This window comes from Lonchura striata, chromosome 1, assembly GCF_046129695.1.
Source record: "Lonchura striata isolate bLonStr1 chromosome 1, bLonStr1.mat, whole genome shotgun sequence".
Classification (NCBI taxonomy): Eukaryota; Metazoa; Chordata; class Aves; order Passeriformes; family Estrildidae; genus Lonchura; species Lonchura striata.
Window position 1 is genome coordinate 40,540,786 of NC_134603.1, and position 17,863 is coordinate 40,558,648.

The window sequence follows — 17,863 nt, forward strand, 5'->3', positions numbered from 1 at the left end:
GATCAGATAATTTTTTTCACTCTTATTAAAATGTCACTGTTTGAATGTAAAGTATTAAGGTAATAAGAGCTACCATTCTGTTTCAATAAATGATAATGTGGTTCTGAGTGACCACATTTTGCAGGTAATCTTGGGGTTTACATTTCTTTGATTTAAATATTCAGTGAACTATTCTGAATAACTACTAAGATTATTGAAATAAGAACTGTATCTCCAAATTCTTTTGAGACAACTGTGGTTGGAGCTGTTAATTATGATTAATTATTTGCTTAATTCCTATACATGTTCAAACCTTTTGATCTATGTACTGTGACTTCTACCTTTTCTTCCTGGATTTACTTAGAACTTTTAGGCACAGCATTTCATTTTCAGATTTCTATTTTAGCTTGCTTTAGTTGATACATTATGTGCATTTGCTTTATAGGTGACTTTTATAGCTCTGTTTAACATCAACAGCATTAGATATATTTCTAACATATTATAGGCCTCTTTTGGTGTCTGCTATGTTGATTTCTAGCCAAAATCTACAATGTCTCTTTTCTCTTATTATTATATTGATTGTGGTCTTACAATTTTTTTTACCTAAATCCCCCATTAAATATTAAAAAAGATAATTATAATTTTATTTATATTTGTGTTTTTCTGGAAGAGGTTTTCTATAATATATGTCAAATTCACATCACTTTATTGTGGCTGCTAGATTGAGATAGATATTTTCAGGTTTCCTCTACCTGAGATCTAGCTGTATCTTAGAATGCTCCCTGCTTTGGACTAAAATTTTTATGATATTTAATATATTACACGAGTTGTTGTCCTCCCCATCTCAACTGCCGTGCTTATCAGCACATAGTAAATGTTATCTTCTCAAACCTACACAGAAATTCAGGGTTGCATATGCCTTCATGCCTTCTGCTGCATGACAGAATGCATCAGAACATTACAGCCCCAAATGTTCGTTTCCTCTTATGGCAGATCTTTTCCCTGTAGATGACCACAAGCCACACAGAGATGGAAATGCCAGCCTGTAACTTCTGCCTCATATATATCAATCATGAGTTAAATATTATGGCTAGCTGAATTGCTGCCTCTGACTGATGTCAAGGGTTGATTCAGCCAAGCAAAAGTGAGTAGAAACAGACTGTGTACAGCCTGGAGATAGCAAGGAAAGGGAAAGAATGGAGCCATGGGACCTCCTGCTACATTAAAGGGAGGTACTGGCTGCTGACAATGAGTTGCTTACAGTCCCGTTCTCTGTTGGGAAAAAAAAAAAAAAACAACCAAAAAACCCACCCAGAAATCTGATTTTCTTTGCTTCTTCTTTAACCAGACTGGAGTTACCAATATGCTTTTTATTTAAGCATTTACTGGTGCTAGCAGGCTGACCACTTGTGTGTGAGGCTTTCTGGATGCAAAGGTTGTGTGGATGATCTGTAGATTTGCCTAGAAACTTAATCCATTCTAAGCCAAATTCTTGGCCTGGGTCCCACTGGAATTTATTGACCTACTGAACCTGGACAGATTGAGTGAGTAAATGAAAAAGAGGCTAGGGAGGCTGGATTTGGCCCAGATCTTGAGCATTCATTCATATTACTGACTTTAAGAATTTCTTGAGCTCCACAGGATAATAACTAAATTTTCTCTAAACTGGCTCTTACTAAAAATAACTTACCTGTTAGAAAGGTATATAGCCATATAACTTTAACCATGTTGAGTTCTTGATTTATGGAATGGCACTCTGAAGAACTCACCCATTTCGTTGACATAGTACTTCAAAGTGAGGGTTTAAATGTAATATTTTTAATATGTTCCGAATATTCTTATGATCCTACAAGCTTGTTAACTGAAAACAAAAAAATTAGAGACATTAAATCCCTGTTGTCTTTCTCTGAGTTGCCTTTCTTTTGTGGAAAATCCTGATGAAATAATAAAATAAGTAAAAAAAAATATATATTTGAAAAGAGAAATAAAAAGCCATTTAATTAACCTCTTGCAGCCTCAAAGTTTTGTCCACAGAGGCAGGCGCTTGAGGCATGGGTGAATTTCACCATAACTGCATATATTTTTCCTCTGTTACTGCTAACTTACCATTGTTCCACTCTTTTTACATGTGTCTTTCCATTTGCTCAATCATTTCACAGTCCAGTTGTTCTTTTTGGTCAGGTGGCCTGTAACATTCAGTTTACTGCCTGAAACATCTCCAAGCTCAGTACATAATGACTCAACACCATTACCCATTTCTCCCCAGCCTCTTCTTATGGGGTCTAATAAATCCTCTTTTACCAACAAGGCTATGACAGTTTCTTTGCTTTTCTTAAATGTCTTTTTAAAATAAAATACATTTTTTAATATCTTGCTCTAGCTAGCTTTCAGTTATGATACTATATTTTCTCCACATTATTATTTGTTCAGTTCTGCTCCTTTTTCCAACTAACACTTCCATTTTCCATACACATTTGTGTATATAGAAGACATTTAATACCCCAAAGATACTGATCTTGTTTTTCTCTATATTAGTGTTCATAAATAAAAATTTCCCTTTTATCTTTTTCTCATCTATAGCTCATGTCCATTCCTTTCATCTTGGTCCAGCCCTGGACTGAACTTTTCACAACTCTCTCATTTTATAAAAAAGAGCATTGCATAAAACTTCCATAGTAGTAGAAGGTTCTTTAGCCCTGCAATGGTTGTTACAGGGCACAGGAACAGCCTCCGTCCCTTTCACAGACACAATTTGTAAGCCAAGTGTGTGGGTTACAAAGGGATGACATTATTTTTTTGTGTGTTGTGTGTGCTATTTAAAAATGAGAATCAGCCAGATTTTCTTTAGTTACCATTGGAGTAAGTCCTCCAAGCTCTAAGTTTCATTCTCTTTGTCCAAATGAAGAGCAATTTTTTCCAACACATTTTATTGGTTTATGTTCTTACCATTTTAATGCTTTAAAATGTTGATGGAAGAAAATGCTTTTTAATGCTTTTTACCTGATTAATTCTTTCACACATGTATTTTTGAGGAGTTTCCAGCTGGAATGCTTTTCCAGATTTTCCTCATCTCCTAGTCTGAATCAGTAAAATACAATACACTCAGTCATGGAGTCCAAATGTCATAAATTATCTTAAATAATCCTGTAGCTTGGTTAATTCTATAAAATAAAAGAAATCATTAATGCCAATAACTCTGTCTCCAGATGAGCAGCTGGGGCAAATACATGTTTAACTTCTTGTCAGTGATGAAAATTCAATGGTTCGTTCCATGACTAGCCTTCAAAATTTCATCTCTAAAATCTCATATCAGAGGTAAGGCATGCCCTTCTTTAATATTTTCACATAAAGCCATACATTTTTATTTGCATAATGTTTGAATATTTTTAACAATTGTAAAAATGATTTAAAATAGCTAGAAAGAAAACTCTTGTTTTCTGATTTAATTTGATCTTAGACTGCTAGTGAATTTTAGCCCAAACCTTGATGGCAATTTTCTCAGCTGCCAAAGTCTTACTTCTTGAAGTTCTTCAGGTAATCGATGTATGGCTACCTATAACTTGTAAATCAAACAGTTGTTTGTGGACATTTGCAGTTTTCCATCACTTGACAGTTCACAAATCTTACTTTTACTTATTTTTAGTAGGAAGAATGGTGATTTTTTTTATCCCTTGCTTCACCATATTCCACTATTCAGGAATAAATTTTTGTACATACAAAACCTCTATAAGCATAATTTCATATCCCGTTGAGTAGAAAGATGTTTGGAATTGAAAAATTCATTGCAGGATAGAACATCAGCATACAGTGCAGTAGAAATCATAATGTAATGAATTAACATTATTATTAATCCATACAGAAAACAGAAGAGGAGGTACTGAAAGACAAATCCTTCTGAGATTGAGAGTTGAAGGGTGCACAAATGGGTTGAAGTTATTACAGCCTTTTCTTAACTGGCATTCTCACTGATGAAAAGCATCTCAAGTATCTTTCTTAAAAAATATAAAAGGAATGGGTCAAGAAATACTTCTTTGTTACACAAGTAATTTTCTTTATATGTTTTGAGAGAATTTTCTTAATTTTAAATCCAGCAAATATATGGATTTTAGAGTGGGTTAGAGTAAGCAGAATTACTGTTTAGTGTCATTTTTTCCAAGTGTCTATAAGTCTTGTAAATTTTATGTTTTAGTATCCATGACCCAAAGTGATGCGTTTTCTTTCTTTCTTTTAGAAAACATTCAAATATATATAATATTTTTACATATATATATATATATATATATATATAATCTGTGACTAATCTATGTGTCTTAAAGTCTCTAGTATCTAGTTTTCTGAAGTTCTGGAGCTAGAATTTGGTTTTTTAATACAGTTAGATTTTGTGAATTCTTTCATATTCAGTAAGCAATGTCATGGCTTGGCATTGAAAACACGACCCTAAGACTCGGCTTTGGAAAAATTCTTGCAGACCCAACTGGTGCTGTGGATTTTCAGACTTTCTGTGGAGACTCTGACTTCTTGGAACTGTTAATGCCATATTTCTGTCTGTTATCCTGTTTAGAGAAACCTGAGCTGACAACACTTTCACCCTCACTGAGCTACAAGATTTACATACACTCTTCACAAACAATGAGAGTTAATTTAAAAAAATGGAATATAAATCTGTTTTAACCTGAAGACAAACCACTGAGTCATAGTAACACTTCCCTTCCTTCCCAACCTCTGTTGTCCTTCTGAAGTTACTGTAATTAGCAGCACCTGTTTGTGTTTTCAATTGCAGTGATGAGATTACCAGCACTCTTTTTTGAACTTTGACATTACAGATCCTTTTATAAACCTTTGTTATTGATGGTTGATGCAAATTATATCAGCAACGTAATTTGAACTGACATGTGATCCATCCTAGGAGCAGATCATCCCTGTGTCCAGTGCTAGTAAATTCTCTTAATCACCATCCGTTTATGAGGAACTCAAAATTTTTCTGTGATTTTAGGTGATCAGATATTTTCACTGCTGTAGCCTAAACCCTAGGAAGCCCTTGTGCTAAAGAATTAGACAGAATCTAGTTCATCTGTGGTTTAGAGAACAAAATAATATAAAAGAGAGACTAAAATGGGGAGATGTTCAAAATTAACTTCCTCTTAGATACTTCTGATTCTTAAGATTAGAAGCAAGTCCAACCGTAACAGGCACTTGTATGTTACTGCCTCATTTTTGAGTGGCAAGTGTCCCTGCATTTTCAAATACCAATTCTTCCCTTGTATAAGGAAAATATAGTATTTGACTACATTGCCTTAGAGCATCTGAAGGTTTGGGGAAAATAAACTAACCAAAGTCTAAAGCATCTGGCAATATCTTTAACCAGAATATGATTAAGGAGTAGCTAGACTTAACTTCTCTGTATAAATCCTAGTGTGAGGTTAAATGCTTCTGCACATCAGAAGATGCTGTCTCCTATAATTGTAATTCAATAGTTAGGCAAACAGTCAAAACCCAATTCATGTTATGACTTTAAAATTATTTTCTTCACAACTAAAAAATTACACTAAGTTATCTTGCACAAACTCACATAAGATATGGGATCCTTACATAGTAGAAAATAAATGTGGCTTGATATTCAAAGGCATTTATTTTCTCTCTTGAATCTTATAAGTGTACATGAGTTGTGGTGTGTTCTGGTCTCACTATTTTACATGGCATACATTACAAATATTATTAAACGCCACTTTTCAGGCTGAATGTACCCCTAGTTTTACCAACTATGGCAATTCTTTTCTCTGTTTTCATGCTTTGCCGATCTGCAGTCTACTGTGAATGCGAAAAAAATCCTCAGAAGTCTGGGTGTCTTGCCAGCAAATTAACTACAACAAATCCTTGCTAGCTACAAAATAGTTAAAGGTCAGGTTGAAGGCTTGACAATCACATCACTTAGATGAACGAAATAGAAAAAAACCAACAAACAAAGCAAAACAAAAATTCCCAAAAACTCCAAACAAACAAAAAATCAACAAAACAAACTAACTACAAAAAAAATCCCCCTCCCAAAAAAACCCAAAAAACAAAAAACAAACAACAACCAAACAAGGTCAGTTTTTAAGAAAACTTTTTTGTGTTGGGACTGCTTAAAACATCTCTCTTTCTTCTGAGACTTTTTTTTTTTGTGATGGGGATCCAATGGGCAATGCTGCCTGTATACTACCTGTGTCTGCAAGATGTGATCTGAAAAGAAAGGAAAGAATGACCTTCTCCCAGAATATATTTAGATATGAAATATCTATGAAAATTCGTCTTGGTTTTTTTTTCATTATATGCAGCCAGGTCCTAAATGTAATAGATTTTAACCTTTTGGCTCACAATATGATAATTGACACAAGACAGATTTTGGTAACTGAATCATTGACTACAAAAAACTTAGCTCATTGTAGATAATACAAATTTGATTTTTTATCCATAAAATTTAAGCACTTTAAGCAATTTAAGTTAAACTGGGAAAAAAAAAAAAACAACAACTATGCATTGGCTTTGGGCTCATAACAAAAACAGCTTCTCCTGTTTTATGAGCCTTGGATTACCAAATAACCTTGACAGCTGAATCAGTGTTCCATGACAACAAGCAGGCCATTGATAAATAGCAACAAAACTATTAGATGTTGAATTTAAGAGATGAGTAATAGAGAAGCTAAATTATAGGTTTATCACTTGACAAAGTACAGCTTGACAAATCAGTGATAACCTACATGTGAGTCTATGTATGAATGCACACAAGGATAAGAGAGAAATAGGAACTTTTAAAGACAAAGGTGAAATTGGCATGACATGAATGTTACAAAGGCATAAAAACATTCTTTTCATACTACTAGAATTCATGTTTTCCATTATCAAATCCTTAGCAAATCATATGTATTTGAAAAAGCTGCCACTTGTGAATTTTTTTCTGGTTTTATTTAAATTTTTCATTTTAAGTACTGAAAGGTAGAAAAGAGGAGGTATTTCTGTTATGTGCTAGAACTTTAAACTGGTTCCTGCAAACTAATAGATTACAATTAAAGCTCAAAACCAGCAGTTTAAAGGACCAAAAGCAAGAGCTGAAAATTCTTTCCCTGGAGAATGGAGAGCAATTTGAATTTCCTAGGAAATAAGTGTCAACTATGTTTGTCAACTTGCTGTAATCAGAATGGTGTCAGGAATGATTTTACTGAGTTGAATCTTATGTATTTTTAAAAAATTATGGGACCTATAGAGAAAATTTGGATGGGTGACAGCTCATGTACAGAAAAAGGTAAAATAAGGATGAGCTAATGCATCAGTCTTTCATAGAGGAGAAATTTTCTAGCATGAACAATGTGCTCCCAGGAAGATCTGTGGGCTTCCTGTCCCAGCTTGGATGCAGCAGCTTTTGATTTACTGCTGTAAACTGTGGTGGTTCTGTTAGGTGGGATCCTCGTGCTCTCACTCCCCAGAGCAGAGATGCAGGTGGCAGAGGGCAGCAGTGCTCCCACACTGGTTTTGACCGTGGTCTGATGACATCTCAGTTTGACTCTCTTAGCCGGTTGTGTTGAAAAACCAACATGTTGAATAAATGTTATGCCAGCCCACAGTGTGAGACATGTAATGTTACGTTACTAGAAAAAGACTGTATTCAGTGAGCAACGAATTTACCATATTGTCACTTGTCACGTTTTCCCTTAACTTGAGGTTAGTCAAATCTTGACAATATTCAGACAAATTACATGATTAAGGCTGAAGAAATGCCATTCATAAATATGAACTAAGTAACTGTATTTCCTTAGAAACTATGCATATTTTTGACACTGCATCCACCTCTGTTATGTGTTAAATGGGCATTATTTCCAGAGGTACACTGATACTACTGTGTTTCTGACCTTTATTATGACATTCATGTTATCCTTTATTCATAAATAGAAATATCACAGTAGCCATATTTTATTCAACTACAGCATATGCTTACCATCCCATATTCCTGGATTCTAGATGCCCATAGCATTTTAGTGTTCAGAAGATTGAGGATATCTAGTGTTTGAGATGTATATGAGGAAATTTTAACATTCCCCCTAAAATGAAGATCTTTGTATTTACATGTCCTTTATGTTTGCAGTGAGGTGCTTCATGTTTGCCAAAAAGGTGCATAGCCAAAAATGGGTTTTGTTTTGCTTTTTTTTTAACAAAAAGCTCAAGTTAGTCATATGCTTTCATCCAAAACATTCAGAACCTGAGCCAATTCAGTGCGCATAAGATACCTTGGAAGGATGAATTTATGCTGTTGAGCTTGTAATATGTGTAAATGTGTAACCAATAAGAGTTCTCTTCATACATGGCTTTTTTTTTTTTTTTTTTTTGCAAATCTTGCAGCTAAGTCTGTGAGCCAAATGCAAAATCCAACACCTGAGGGCATCGTGCAGATTTGTAATGCACCCTGGGGGTACCTAAGGTTGAGAAACCATTGAGTGGATTACACAGATCCATATATACATTTTTTTAATCTCTGACAGATATAATACGAGCAATATTGTTCATACTACAAAAAAAATCTTACTATACTGTGTGAGAGAAATAATAAAATCGTGTCAAATCACTTACATGAAAAATTATTAAGAAAAGAATGTTGAAGATTCCAGCCTCTTTAGGGAAGTGTCTTATGCTGTAACGCCTACATGCCATTGAGATTTGTACAGTGACAAAGGTTTGGCTAAATAACTGTAGAACCAAGTGAATATTCAGATCAATATATGGATCTATTAGGAGCTGAAAAAAGTGTATTAAACCTGCTAAAGATCTACCTCTCTAAATTTCTGCTATTCTTACTCCTGTCAATCATCTGAAAGTTAGGCATCTGAACTGGGTAAGACCTTTCCCAGGGAACAGATCCCCTATTTTATCACATAGAAATTGCTTCAAGTGAGATGAATAGCCCTTTGCAGGAGCCTTTATTAATTTTCTTTACAGAGACCTGAGTAGAGCTTAAACCTCCAGTCTTTATGGCTGGAGTAAATTAAATCAAACCAATGCTCAGGACTAATATTGATAGAGGGAACTGTGTTGCAAAATGTTATCAATATACAGTGTGTTTCTCACAGGTTTTATGCTGTTGAACTCAACATGTGTAATTGGATGTTCATACTGATGTAAAGGCTAAGGACCAAAGGCTCAGGGTTTTGTAATACAACACGTGGTATTATTTTCCCTATAGCTGTTTTCCTGGATTAGCAACACAGGCTACAATTTTGTTTATCTTTTCCTTAAGGCTGTTGGGTTCTGTTTTTTTTGGTTTTATCTTACTCCTCATTCCCCTTCCCCCAAAAAGATTTTGGGATCAGTGAAAAGAAATGGGACTTCCCTGGAGCCTGGACTTTCAGCACCTGAGCTAAAATTAAATATCTGCTAGGCATAATTTGCTGAAACTGCAAGTGATTTAACATTTTGTCAATCCTCACTTTTATACTTAGAATTAAACTATAAGGTGGTGTTATTTTTTAAACAGTTTGCTCCTTACTTCTCCCATTTTTTCTCTGTCCCTGGCAATTGATCATTGCAGTGCCTACAAATGCTCCATGGCAAAGAAGAGAAAAGCTGAAGATCAGATATCAGGTGTTCCCGTCAACAAAAGGAAGTCCCTGTTAATGAAACCCCGCCACTACAGCCCCACCTTGGAATGCAAAGAAGAAAATGAAGACAGGACAGAGTTACAGGAAGATATCAGTGTCCTCGAAAGCAGCTCAACTCCAGGTAGTTGCTTGAGCTCCACTTGAACTTGAAATGCCACAGGAAAGGAGATGATAAAAAACAGTATTTTGAAACAGGATGCAAGACATGTTTGGCTTCTAGGCGAGCTTCTGTCCATATTTAACCATCATTTATTTTGTTCAATAACTTGTCCTGGGGTCTAGTAAATGCTTTGCAGGTCACACAGAGACAACTACTGCAGCAAGTCAGATATGGAGCAGCATCTGCTTCTCCACTACCTTTGTGAAAGAACAAACTTAAGCCCACCACCATCCTACACATTTCTGAAGAGCAGATTTTCACTGGAATATATAGAGCTCTTAGGAGGGAAAAATAATGCTTAGCAAAACATTGTTGACTTTAACATTTAGCAAAGCAATTTCATGTGTGCGACTGCTGAGTGTGTTCTGTTTAACATGATTATTAGACTCAGCACTTTTATACCTGTTATTCCAACACTGGTAAGCCAAACACATCCAACAATTTATAGCAGCTTCTACAATGTGTATGCTGGAAAATATGGACAAGGATGGGGGACAGAGAGATATAGCTATAGTATGTTTTAATTACTCTTCCTTTCTAATATATGTTTATATATATTCAAGTTGAACAAAAAGTCTCAAACCAAATTGTTTTTCACATATTTAAGAAGTCCTGCCAAAACAGTTAATTGGACAAATGAAAATATATCAGTGGAAGACATCAGGAGGACATTGGCAGTCACCTGCACACAGCAAATGTTAAAATAAAAGGAATGTGATCTGGCACTGGGGAATTAGTAATCATAGATAATATGTAAACTGAATGAACTTAAACATCACTCAGTTGCTGGTTGCTATCAGAATTAAAAGATAATTTATTTTTCACTCATTTTCTTCTTATCAAATGTCTTTGAAGGACAGGGTGATAGATTATATCATCTAGGGTCCCTTTACCACAAAAGACTGGACTTAGATGGTCTTTTAAGGTCCCTTCCAGCCTGGACTGTCCTATTATTTTATGATGAACTGAGATTAGTTATTTGGGTATTTATCCACTCTAAATTGAAATCCCTTAAAACAAAACAAACCCCACAAATTTTATATATATGATCACTATAAAACACACAGAAGAAGAAGAATAATGTCCTGCACATTAAAGAGTCAAATCCTGATTCTACCAAAATCAGTGGAGGTCTTTGTGGCATTTCTAAAACAGCAAAGTTTTCAGTCGTCTGTCACTTGTAAATGTTCTAGAAGGAGATTTTTCCAAAGGTCTGCAGCCCATTTCTGTGAAAGCCTAGAAGGTAGCTCCATCTTCAAACAGAACATTAATGAGCAAGGTGATACACAATGTCTCTGTCTTTTGGGTGATATTTTTAAGAAAAATTAATCAAGGAAAAAATCCCATACCTCTCAGTGGCTGTTCAGGCTGCAGGGAATGTTTCTGGCTCTGAACACCAGAAGGGAATCTTGGAATAAAAGTTCCTGTATGGTTCTTATCTTGGGGTTTTGATATTGCTTGTTTTGCTTTTTTTTTTTTTTTTTTTTTTTAGATATTTTGATTTTAGCTGATTTTTTTGTGTTGATTCAGCCTGGTTCCTGACCATCCAGAGTTGCACTCAGTAACATATTTTTTCTTCCCCTTTTTCTGTTCTCTGCACATCTTTAAGAACTCAATGAAGGAAAATTGCTATGATGGGTTTAAAGGTAGACTCTGGCACAAACCTAAGTTATTTAACATTTTTAGGTTCCCTTTTTAAAAAAAGGGCAAGTGTTGGGCCAAATCCATTGATTGAAAAATAGGGAAACCATGCCCTTCAGTCAAAACAAAAAATCCCATTTGATTTTGAAAATATTTATTTGATACCAACATGATATATTCCACCCTGCTTGTTCAGTGATTATACAACCTACATCTTTTGCATAAATTTTACCAGCTACAAAACAAATTTCAGTGAAAGCATAAATTTGGTCTGGGCATGTAGGTACTTGGGATTTCTTGGTGTAATATTGCTCACTTTATTATGAACTCATGATTCTGTTAGTTGATCATGATTCTGATCATGGATTGAGGCAACTGTAAACTAAGCTGAGTTTTGATTATTTTAAAAGTAAATTTACAGCCTGTCGATGTGAAAAGCAAAGCTGGGACAGCTGAACTATTAAGACTGGTTCAACAACAAATTTTAAAAGATTGCTTTAAAAATTACTGATTATTTAATGAACAAATTTTTTTTATTGTGAACTTATATTATTTTTTATCTTTCACGCATAAAAATAATTGAACAAAGCTTTTACCATTGAATTTTTTTGTTTGTTTTATTCTGATGGGCAGGAGTTTTCTTTTAAGACAGATCTTGTTACTTTTTGAAATTACCCACTGATAGGATTCTGTTATTTTCCAAATGGCAGAAGAGCAAATAATGGAAACCCATTTGACTAAAGTTAGTTATAGAGCCAAATCATCATTCTTACTTGCTGAGATGTGAAAAGATGGCACACTTTGTTCAGAATACTGCAATTTGTGTGGTACTAGACCAGCTGCTAAAAAGTTACATGGAGGTTTACAGACACTTCTTTAAATACAACTTTATGCGCACAGTTCACAAGGCCACCTCTCCCTGCATGAGTCCAATTTTCTGAAGAAGAATAAGAATTAATCAATATTTTCTTTTAACATATAACAAACAGTTGAACCAAACAATTATGTAAACTGGAAATGACCCAAAATGCTAACAGTTTGGCAGCAGTAAAGTGAAATGCATTGTGGTGCACATGTGCATTTTTGTCCCCCTTTTCCCCTCCACAATAATCTGCACTTAATAGGAATATTTTAAACTATGTAGCTAAGCAACAGAGGTAATTGTTGCTTTCTAGAGCTTTTGTTAGGCACTCTAACACAGCCCAAATATGCATAATTAGGTATAATGTCTATAAATCATTATTGTACACATGTGGGTAGTTAAGTGGATTGAGAGAATAGTTCAATGAATTGGACATATTCACTGAAAATGCTTTTTATTTGTTTTCTGTAGTTCATAATACTTTAAAATTATCATAACCCTTTACACTTTCTCTTAATAGCTCACAGTGTTATTGAGAGAAACTTCATTTGCATTTTAGGCTATGCTTAATTTATTATTTAAACCTGGAGTTCTTCTGATTCAGGAAAGGACAGACACATCTTATGAAACAGTCTGTGCTTGTTTATTAATCCTCCTTTCTAGGAAGTAAAATGTTAAATTTTTCAGTTTATGTTGAATAGATCCCAACAAAAGAATGTACCCTATAATCAGCATTATTGAAGGGGCTAGTGTTGTGACTAAATTCTTCCCTTCATCCAAAAATGCTTTTAGTTACTATGGCAATATTTACTTGATCCTGGCAAAACCAGTGTTGATTTTAGAGAGATAATTACCAGAAAGGAAGATGATGGAGATGTATTTTTGAGTGTCCTTGTCAGAGGAAATGTTTATAAAAAATTAAATGAGATACAAAAGGCATATTGTCTTCCACACTGACAGCCTCTCCTACATGCAGCCTTTATTACCTGCTGGCTGCCGCTTTTCTTCTGAAGAAAGATGTTTATAAAGACAGGATGCATTTCAGTGGTGTCTTTAACAAGTCCTTTATGAGTCTGTACATAACAACCACTTCTGTTTGCCTGTGCATGACCTGATCTATCACTTAGTGTGGCAGTTTCAGTGGTGACCAGGAGCTTGCCCTTTGTGAAGTATTGAAGATTTTTCCATCAAGGTCTCTCATGGGATCCGGGGTGACAGGGAAAGTAATTCAGGTTTATTTTGAGAAAATATTTGGGATTCTTAAATGAAATAAAAGTGAAATAGTTCAGAGGAATTTTAAAATGTGTTTGTGTGCTTATTTATATATGCATGCATGTTATATAGTTTATATGTATATATGTAATATCAATGTATTGAACATTATATTTACATACATGTATATGAGTGCATTTGCATGTGCATGTGTTCTAAGAAAATACATGTTTTCACCATCAGTGAGAAATGGGGATATAATTTTTTCTCATATAGTGCTGGAAATATAACATAAAGTATATATAATTTTAGAAGGGTTTTTCATCATGCTACAAGTAGTCATTTCAAACAGATCCTGGGTGTGAATTCAATCATTTCAGAGTACCTTTCTGAGTAATGAAACAGCAATTGATAAGTCAATATCTTCACGTCACTTCTACAAGATACAAAAAATAGTTATTCTTACATATTTCTCTTACCTATTTTTCTCATACAGAGGACAGTACTACAAAATCATCTGAAGCCCCTCATTTAGGTGGACAAGAAAATTCCAGTCAAAGAAAAGACAGCTACACCAGCTATCAAGATGCCATGGCCAAATCTTTGATGAACATGGGAAAAATAGTAAAAGATGCACCCAGTCAAGCAGTGTCAGAAAATCTAAATGATAGTGGCATTCAATCATTAAAAACAGAAAGTGATGACACTGATGAATGTTACCTGATTAGCTCAGCTGAAGGAAAGGAAAAGACTGCTATCTCTGACTCAAAATACTGTTCATCTGAGGAAAATGAAAGTAACTCTGAAAATATGGACAATGAGTGGGATAGCTCTTCAAATTTCTCAGAAGAAACTAGTGTAAAGCCCCATGTAACTCCAAAATATATTGTAGAGTGTAATCAACCCAGCATCCTGGAAGTCCCAGAAATTAAGCAGGAAGAGGTTGAATATGGTCCTTGTGAATCACTCTGCAACTCAGAAACAGAGCTAAGAGCACCCCAGGAGCCTCACTCTGATCCTTTTGAGAAAAGAATTCAGAATATCTTCACTGAAAGCGAAGAAGACGACAATGAGTGCCTGTCAGAAACCACAGACGTGTCAGTTGAGCTGGACAAAACAAAAGGGAACTTGAGTTTGCTGGAGCAAGCAATCGCTCTGCAGGCAGAGCAAGGGCATGTGTTTCACAGCACCTACAAGGAACTGGATAGGTTTCTTCTGGAGCATCTAGCAGGGGAAAGGAGACAAACCAAAGTTATTGACATTGGTGGGAGACAGATATTTAGCAGCAAACGTAAGGAAGTATTTTTGGCTCTTCTTGCTGGCTTAAGCATTTGTCCCGTGACTAATAGAGTATTCTGAGCTGGGTTTTATAGCAACAGTAAAGAATCTGGAATTTAGCTGGTAATTTTGTTAATTATGTACCTTCACACTAGTGCCTCACGTCTAACCAGGTTAAACGCTAGCTACTTGGCTTCTTGCCAAACTGCTATGTGAAATCATCAGTAATGGGTACTAAAAGGCCTGTGTAGCTGGCACTGACATTCCTTCTCCTCCTTTTCCTCCTCCTCTGCTTCCTCCTCTGTAAGGTGCTAATACAAACCTCCAAAGTTTCAGCAGCCAAGAGGCAAGGCATTAAAACAGTACTCAAGGACAAGTTTAGGGTGAAAAATTTGCCTCTCCCAGAGATAATACCTAATTCCTAAGCCATGTGTTCTCTGAGTTCAGTCTACTTCATTAGTATCAAGTATAGTATAGTATAGTCAAGTATAAGTATAGTATTAGTATATTAGTATAATTCATTATTACATCAATCAATGTTACATTTTTCCATATCCAGCACTTCTGAGCCAGGAAAGCACAATCTATGCTCTTCTCCCTCATTCACCACCAGCAGAAACACCAGTAAATTCCAAAATCTTTATTGTTTCTGAAGGTTTGTGATATCCTAAAAGCCCATAGGAACATCACTGAATTTTCATCACTTAATCAGGCTTCCAGAAGTGGAGACTTAAAAGATTTGGGTTTGATTTATAAACTGGGCTGCCTTGTATGAAACTCCTCAATTGAGGATAATTACAGAACATCAAGAAATATCATTTTATAAGCACACACACTCCCTTCTGTAGTAAGTAACAATACATTCATCTGTCCTTTGACTTTTCCTTTTGGCCTTGCAAACATCCAGAGGTCACCGTAGCACTGATGCTATTTCTGCTTTTGATAAATGATTTACTTTAGTATTTCTAATGTAACTTTAGAGTAGTCCCTGTGGACATTGCAAATATTATAGTAATTTACTTATCTAAAGCATTTAGTGTGAAAGAGGTCTGACAGGCATTTTTAAGAGCTGCAACTATAAAATATTTCCTGCAGTATTGGGGAAGAAATGCAGACATCTCATTTTTGTGTTTTGAGCAGTGTTTTCATTAGTATGTCTTAAGATGTGCATGCATGGTATTAATCTACCTTTTTATTAAACTATGTGAACCTTTATTTGCTCAGATGACTTTGGCATATGCAGGAACATTATAGATATCTTTTCCTACCCTTAGAGCAGCTGTATTTATCAGGCTCACATTGGTGTCAATGTGACTTTCTCACAGCACACATAGGAAAGAGCAGTGATGTAAAAATGGCAGAGTCTATCCCTTCCAGATTTACCTCATATTATAATTAGCTGTGGTTTCCAGGTGAGTTCAGAGGTAATTCCCATGGAAAAACATACCAGGCTTTGTTCGGGTTGTATAAACACCGTGATTGTAGTCAATGTTCTATCGGGCACATAATTTTGCCACTTTATTTAATTAACTGGGTTTTATTTCTAAAAAATCTGCCATAAAATCCATCAGCTCTTAATTTTCACTCTTGGATGCTAGATCAGAAAAAAATCTATTCATGATAAACCTATTCAATTACCGGAGGAAACACTAAATCATATTTCTGGGTCCCTCTTTATTTTCCGTTCACTATTGCAGCACTTTCCATTTGCAGTGATTCTAAAAAGCATGTGGTCTCCTGATGATGCTATTTGCTTTCCTCTCTATTTATTTATTTTTTTATTTTTTTTATCTAAAAACTTGCCAGGAAGTTTAACCCTCATCTGTCCCTGATGATTCTGTCCCTAAGCTCATCCTACCTCATAGTCCAGAAAAAAATGAGCTTGAAGGAGGCAGCTCCCTGTGCTGGCTGCAGCTGTTTTCTCCCCCAGCACCAAATGCTGTTGGCAGCCAATCACAGATGGAGCTAAAACCATCCTCAGCAATTTATGCGGCCACTTCCTCCAGATTTCTCACAAGAGAATTTCTGGACCAGAAATCATTCCTTTCTCGCCCAGACTTTTGATCCTGCATTGGAAATCAAATAAAGGTTTTCTGACCACTGCTTCTTGCACAATTCTAGGTGCTTGAAACAGGAATTGGGAGGCTGTTACAGACTGGTAGCAGCGGGGCTGGGCTGAGACCTCGCCTTTGAAAGGGTATCGGCTGCTCCATGCTTTCAGTGTCTTTGTGGGCTGCTCCACAAAGCAGCATTGCCATGTGTACCAGAGGGAGCTGCTTGCCTTGCCTCTCAAATGTAAAGTGGCATGTATTCAGTTTCCTAACAAAGAACCTACAGCCTAGAGATCTGTGATATTTAAGGAATGGCTTCTGGTTGAAATGCTTTTTGTTTGTTTGTTTGTTTGTTTCACACCTCAGCTTTTATTTGGTTGTCCCAGCTTCCTGGAGTCTGACATTAACAGAGCAAAAGATTGTTTTGCCTTTTTTTTTATTTATTCCTTTATAGATCTTGCTGTTGGCTCATGCTGCCAGTTTTCTGGCTTACTGGATTGTGGCTTCTGTCCTGTTTGAGGCTCTGAATGGAATAAATGGCACTGCAATCCTAAAACTATATAATTTAGCACATAAATGGCATACTGGGATAGGGAAATCATTGTTTAAAGGACACAGTGTGAAAACCTGAAGTGGTATGCCAGTTGCATACATCCCTGTTAAAACTTTGGACAGGAATTAAATCTGAAATATAAAATAGAGAATATCATACTGCTAAGATCACTCAGCTGAGCACAGACAGGGGCTAAACCCAAACAAAATCTTTATCTGATTTCTCTGCAGATTCACCCAGGCCTGAAAAGAGAGAAACCAAATGCCCCATCCCAGGATGTGATGGAACAGGGCACGTGACTGGGCTGTACCCTCACCACCGCAGTCTCTCAGGCTGTCCACATAAAGTTAGAGTGCCACTAGAAAGTGAGTATCATCACCCTGCAGCCCAGAATAACAACTGGATCTGTTTCAGTATTGTGTGTGCTTATACTGGAGAAGAATCCTCTTTTTTCTTGATGAGATAGCAGGATGTGACTGGGAAAGAAGCCATCACACCTTTTGC

At 35.7% G+C, this 17,863-nt stretch overlaps 1 protein-coding gene across 11 annotated transcripts in view; it reads left to right on the top strand.

The window, feature by feature from the left end:
* Positions 1 to 17,863, top strand: part of ST18 (ST18 C2H2C-type zinc finger transcription factor) — a 169,180-nt gene that overhangs the window by 109,180 nt on the left and 42,137 nt on the right. For all 11 annotated transcript variants that reach the window (XM_021555702.3, XM_021555709.3, XM_021555707.3 and 8 more), the window contains 3 exons: positions 9,533 to 9,723; positions 13,974 to 14,768; positions 17,590 to 17,724. In XM_021555702.3, coding sequence (XP_021411377.2) covers positions 9,533 to 9,723; positions 13,974 to 14,768; positions 17,590 to 17,724 — 1,121 coding nt within the window. The remainder of the gene's footprint in view (positions 1 to 9,532; positions 9,724 to 13,973; positions 14,769 to 17,589; positions 17,725 to 17,863) is intronic.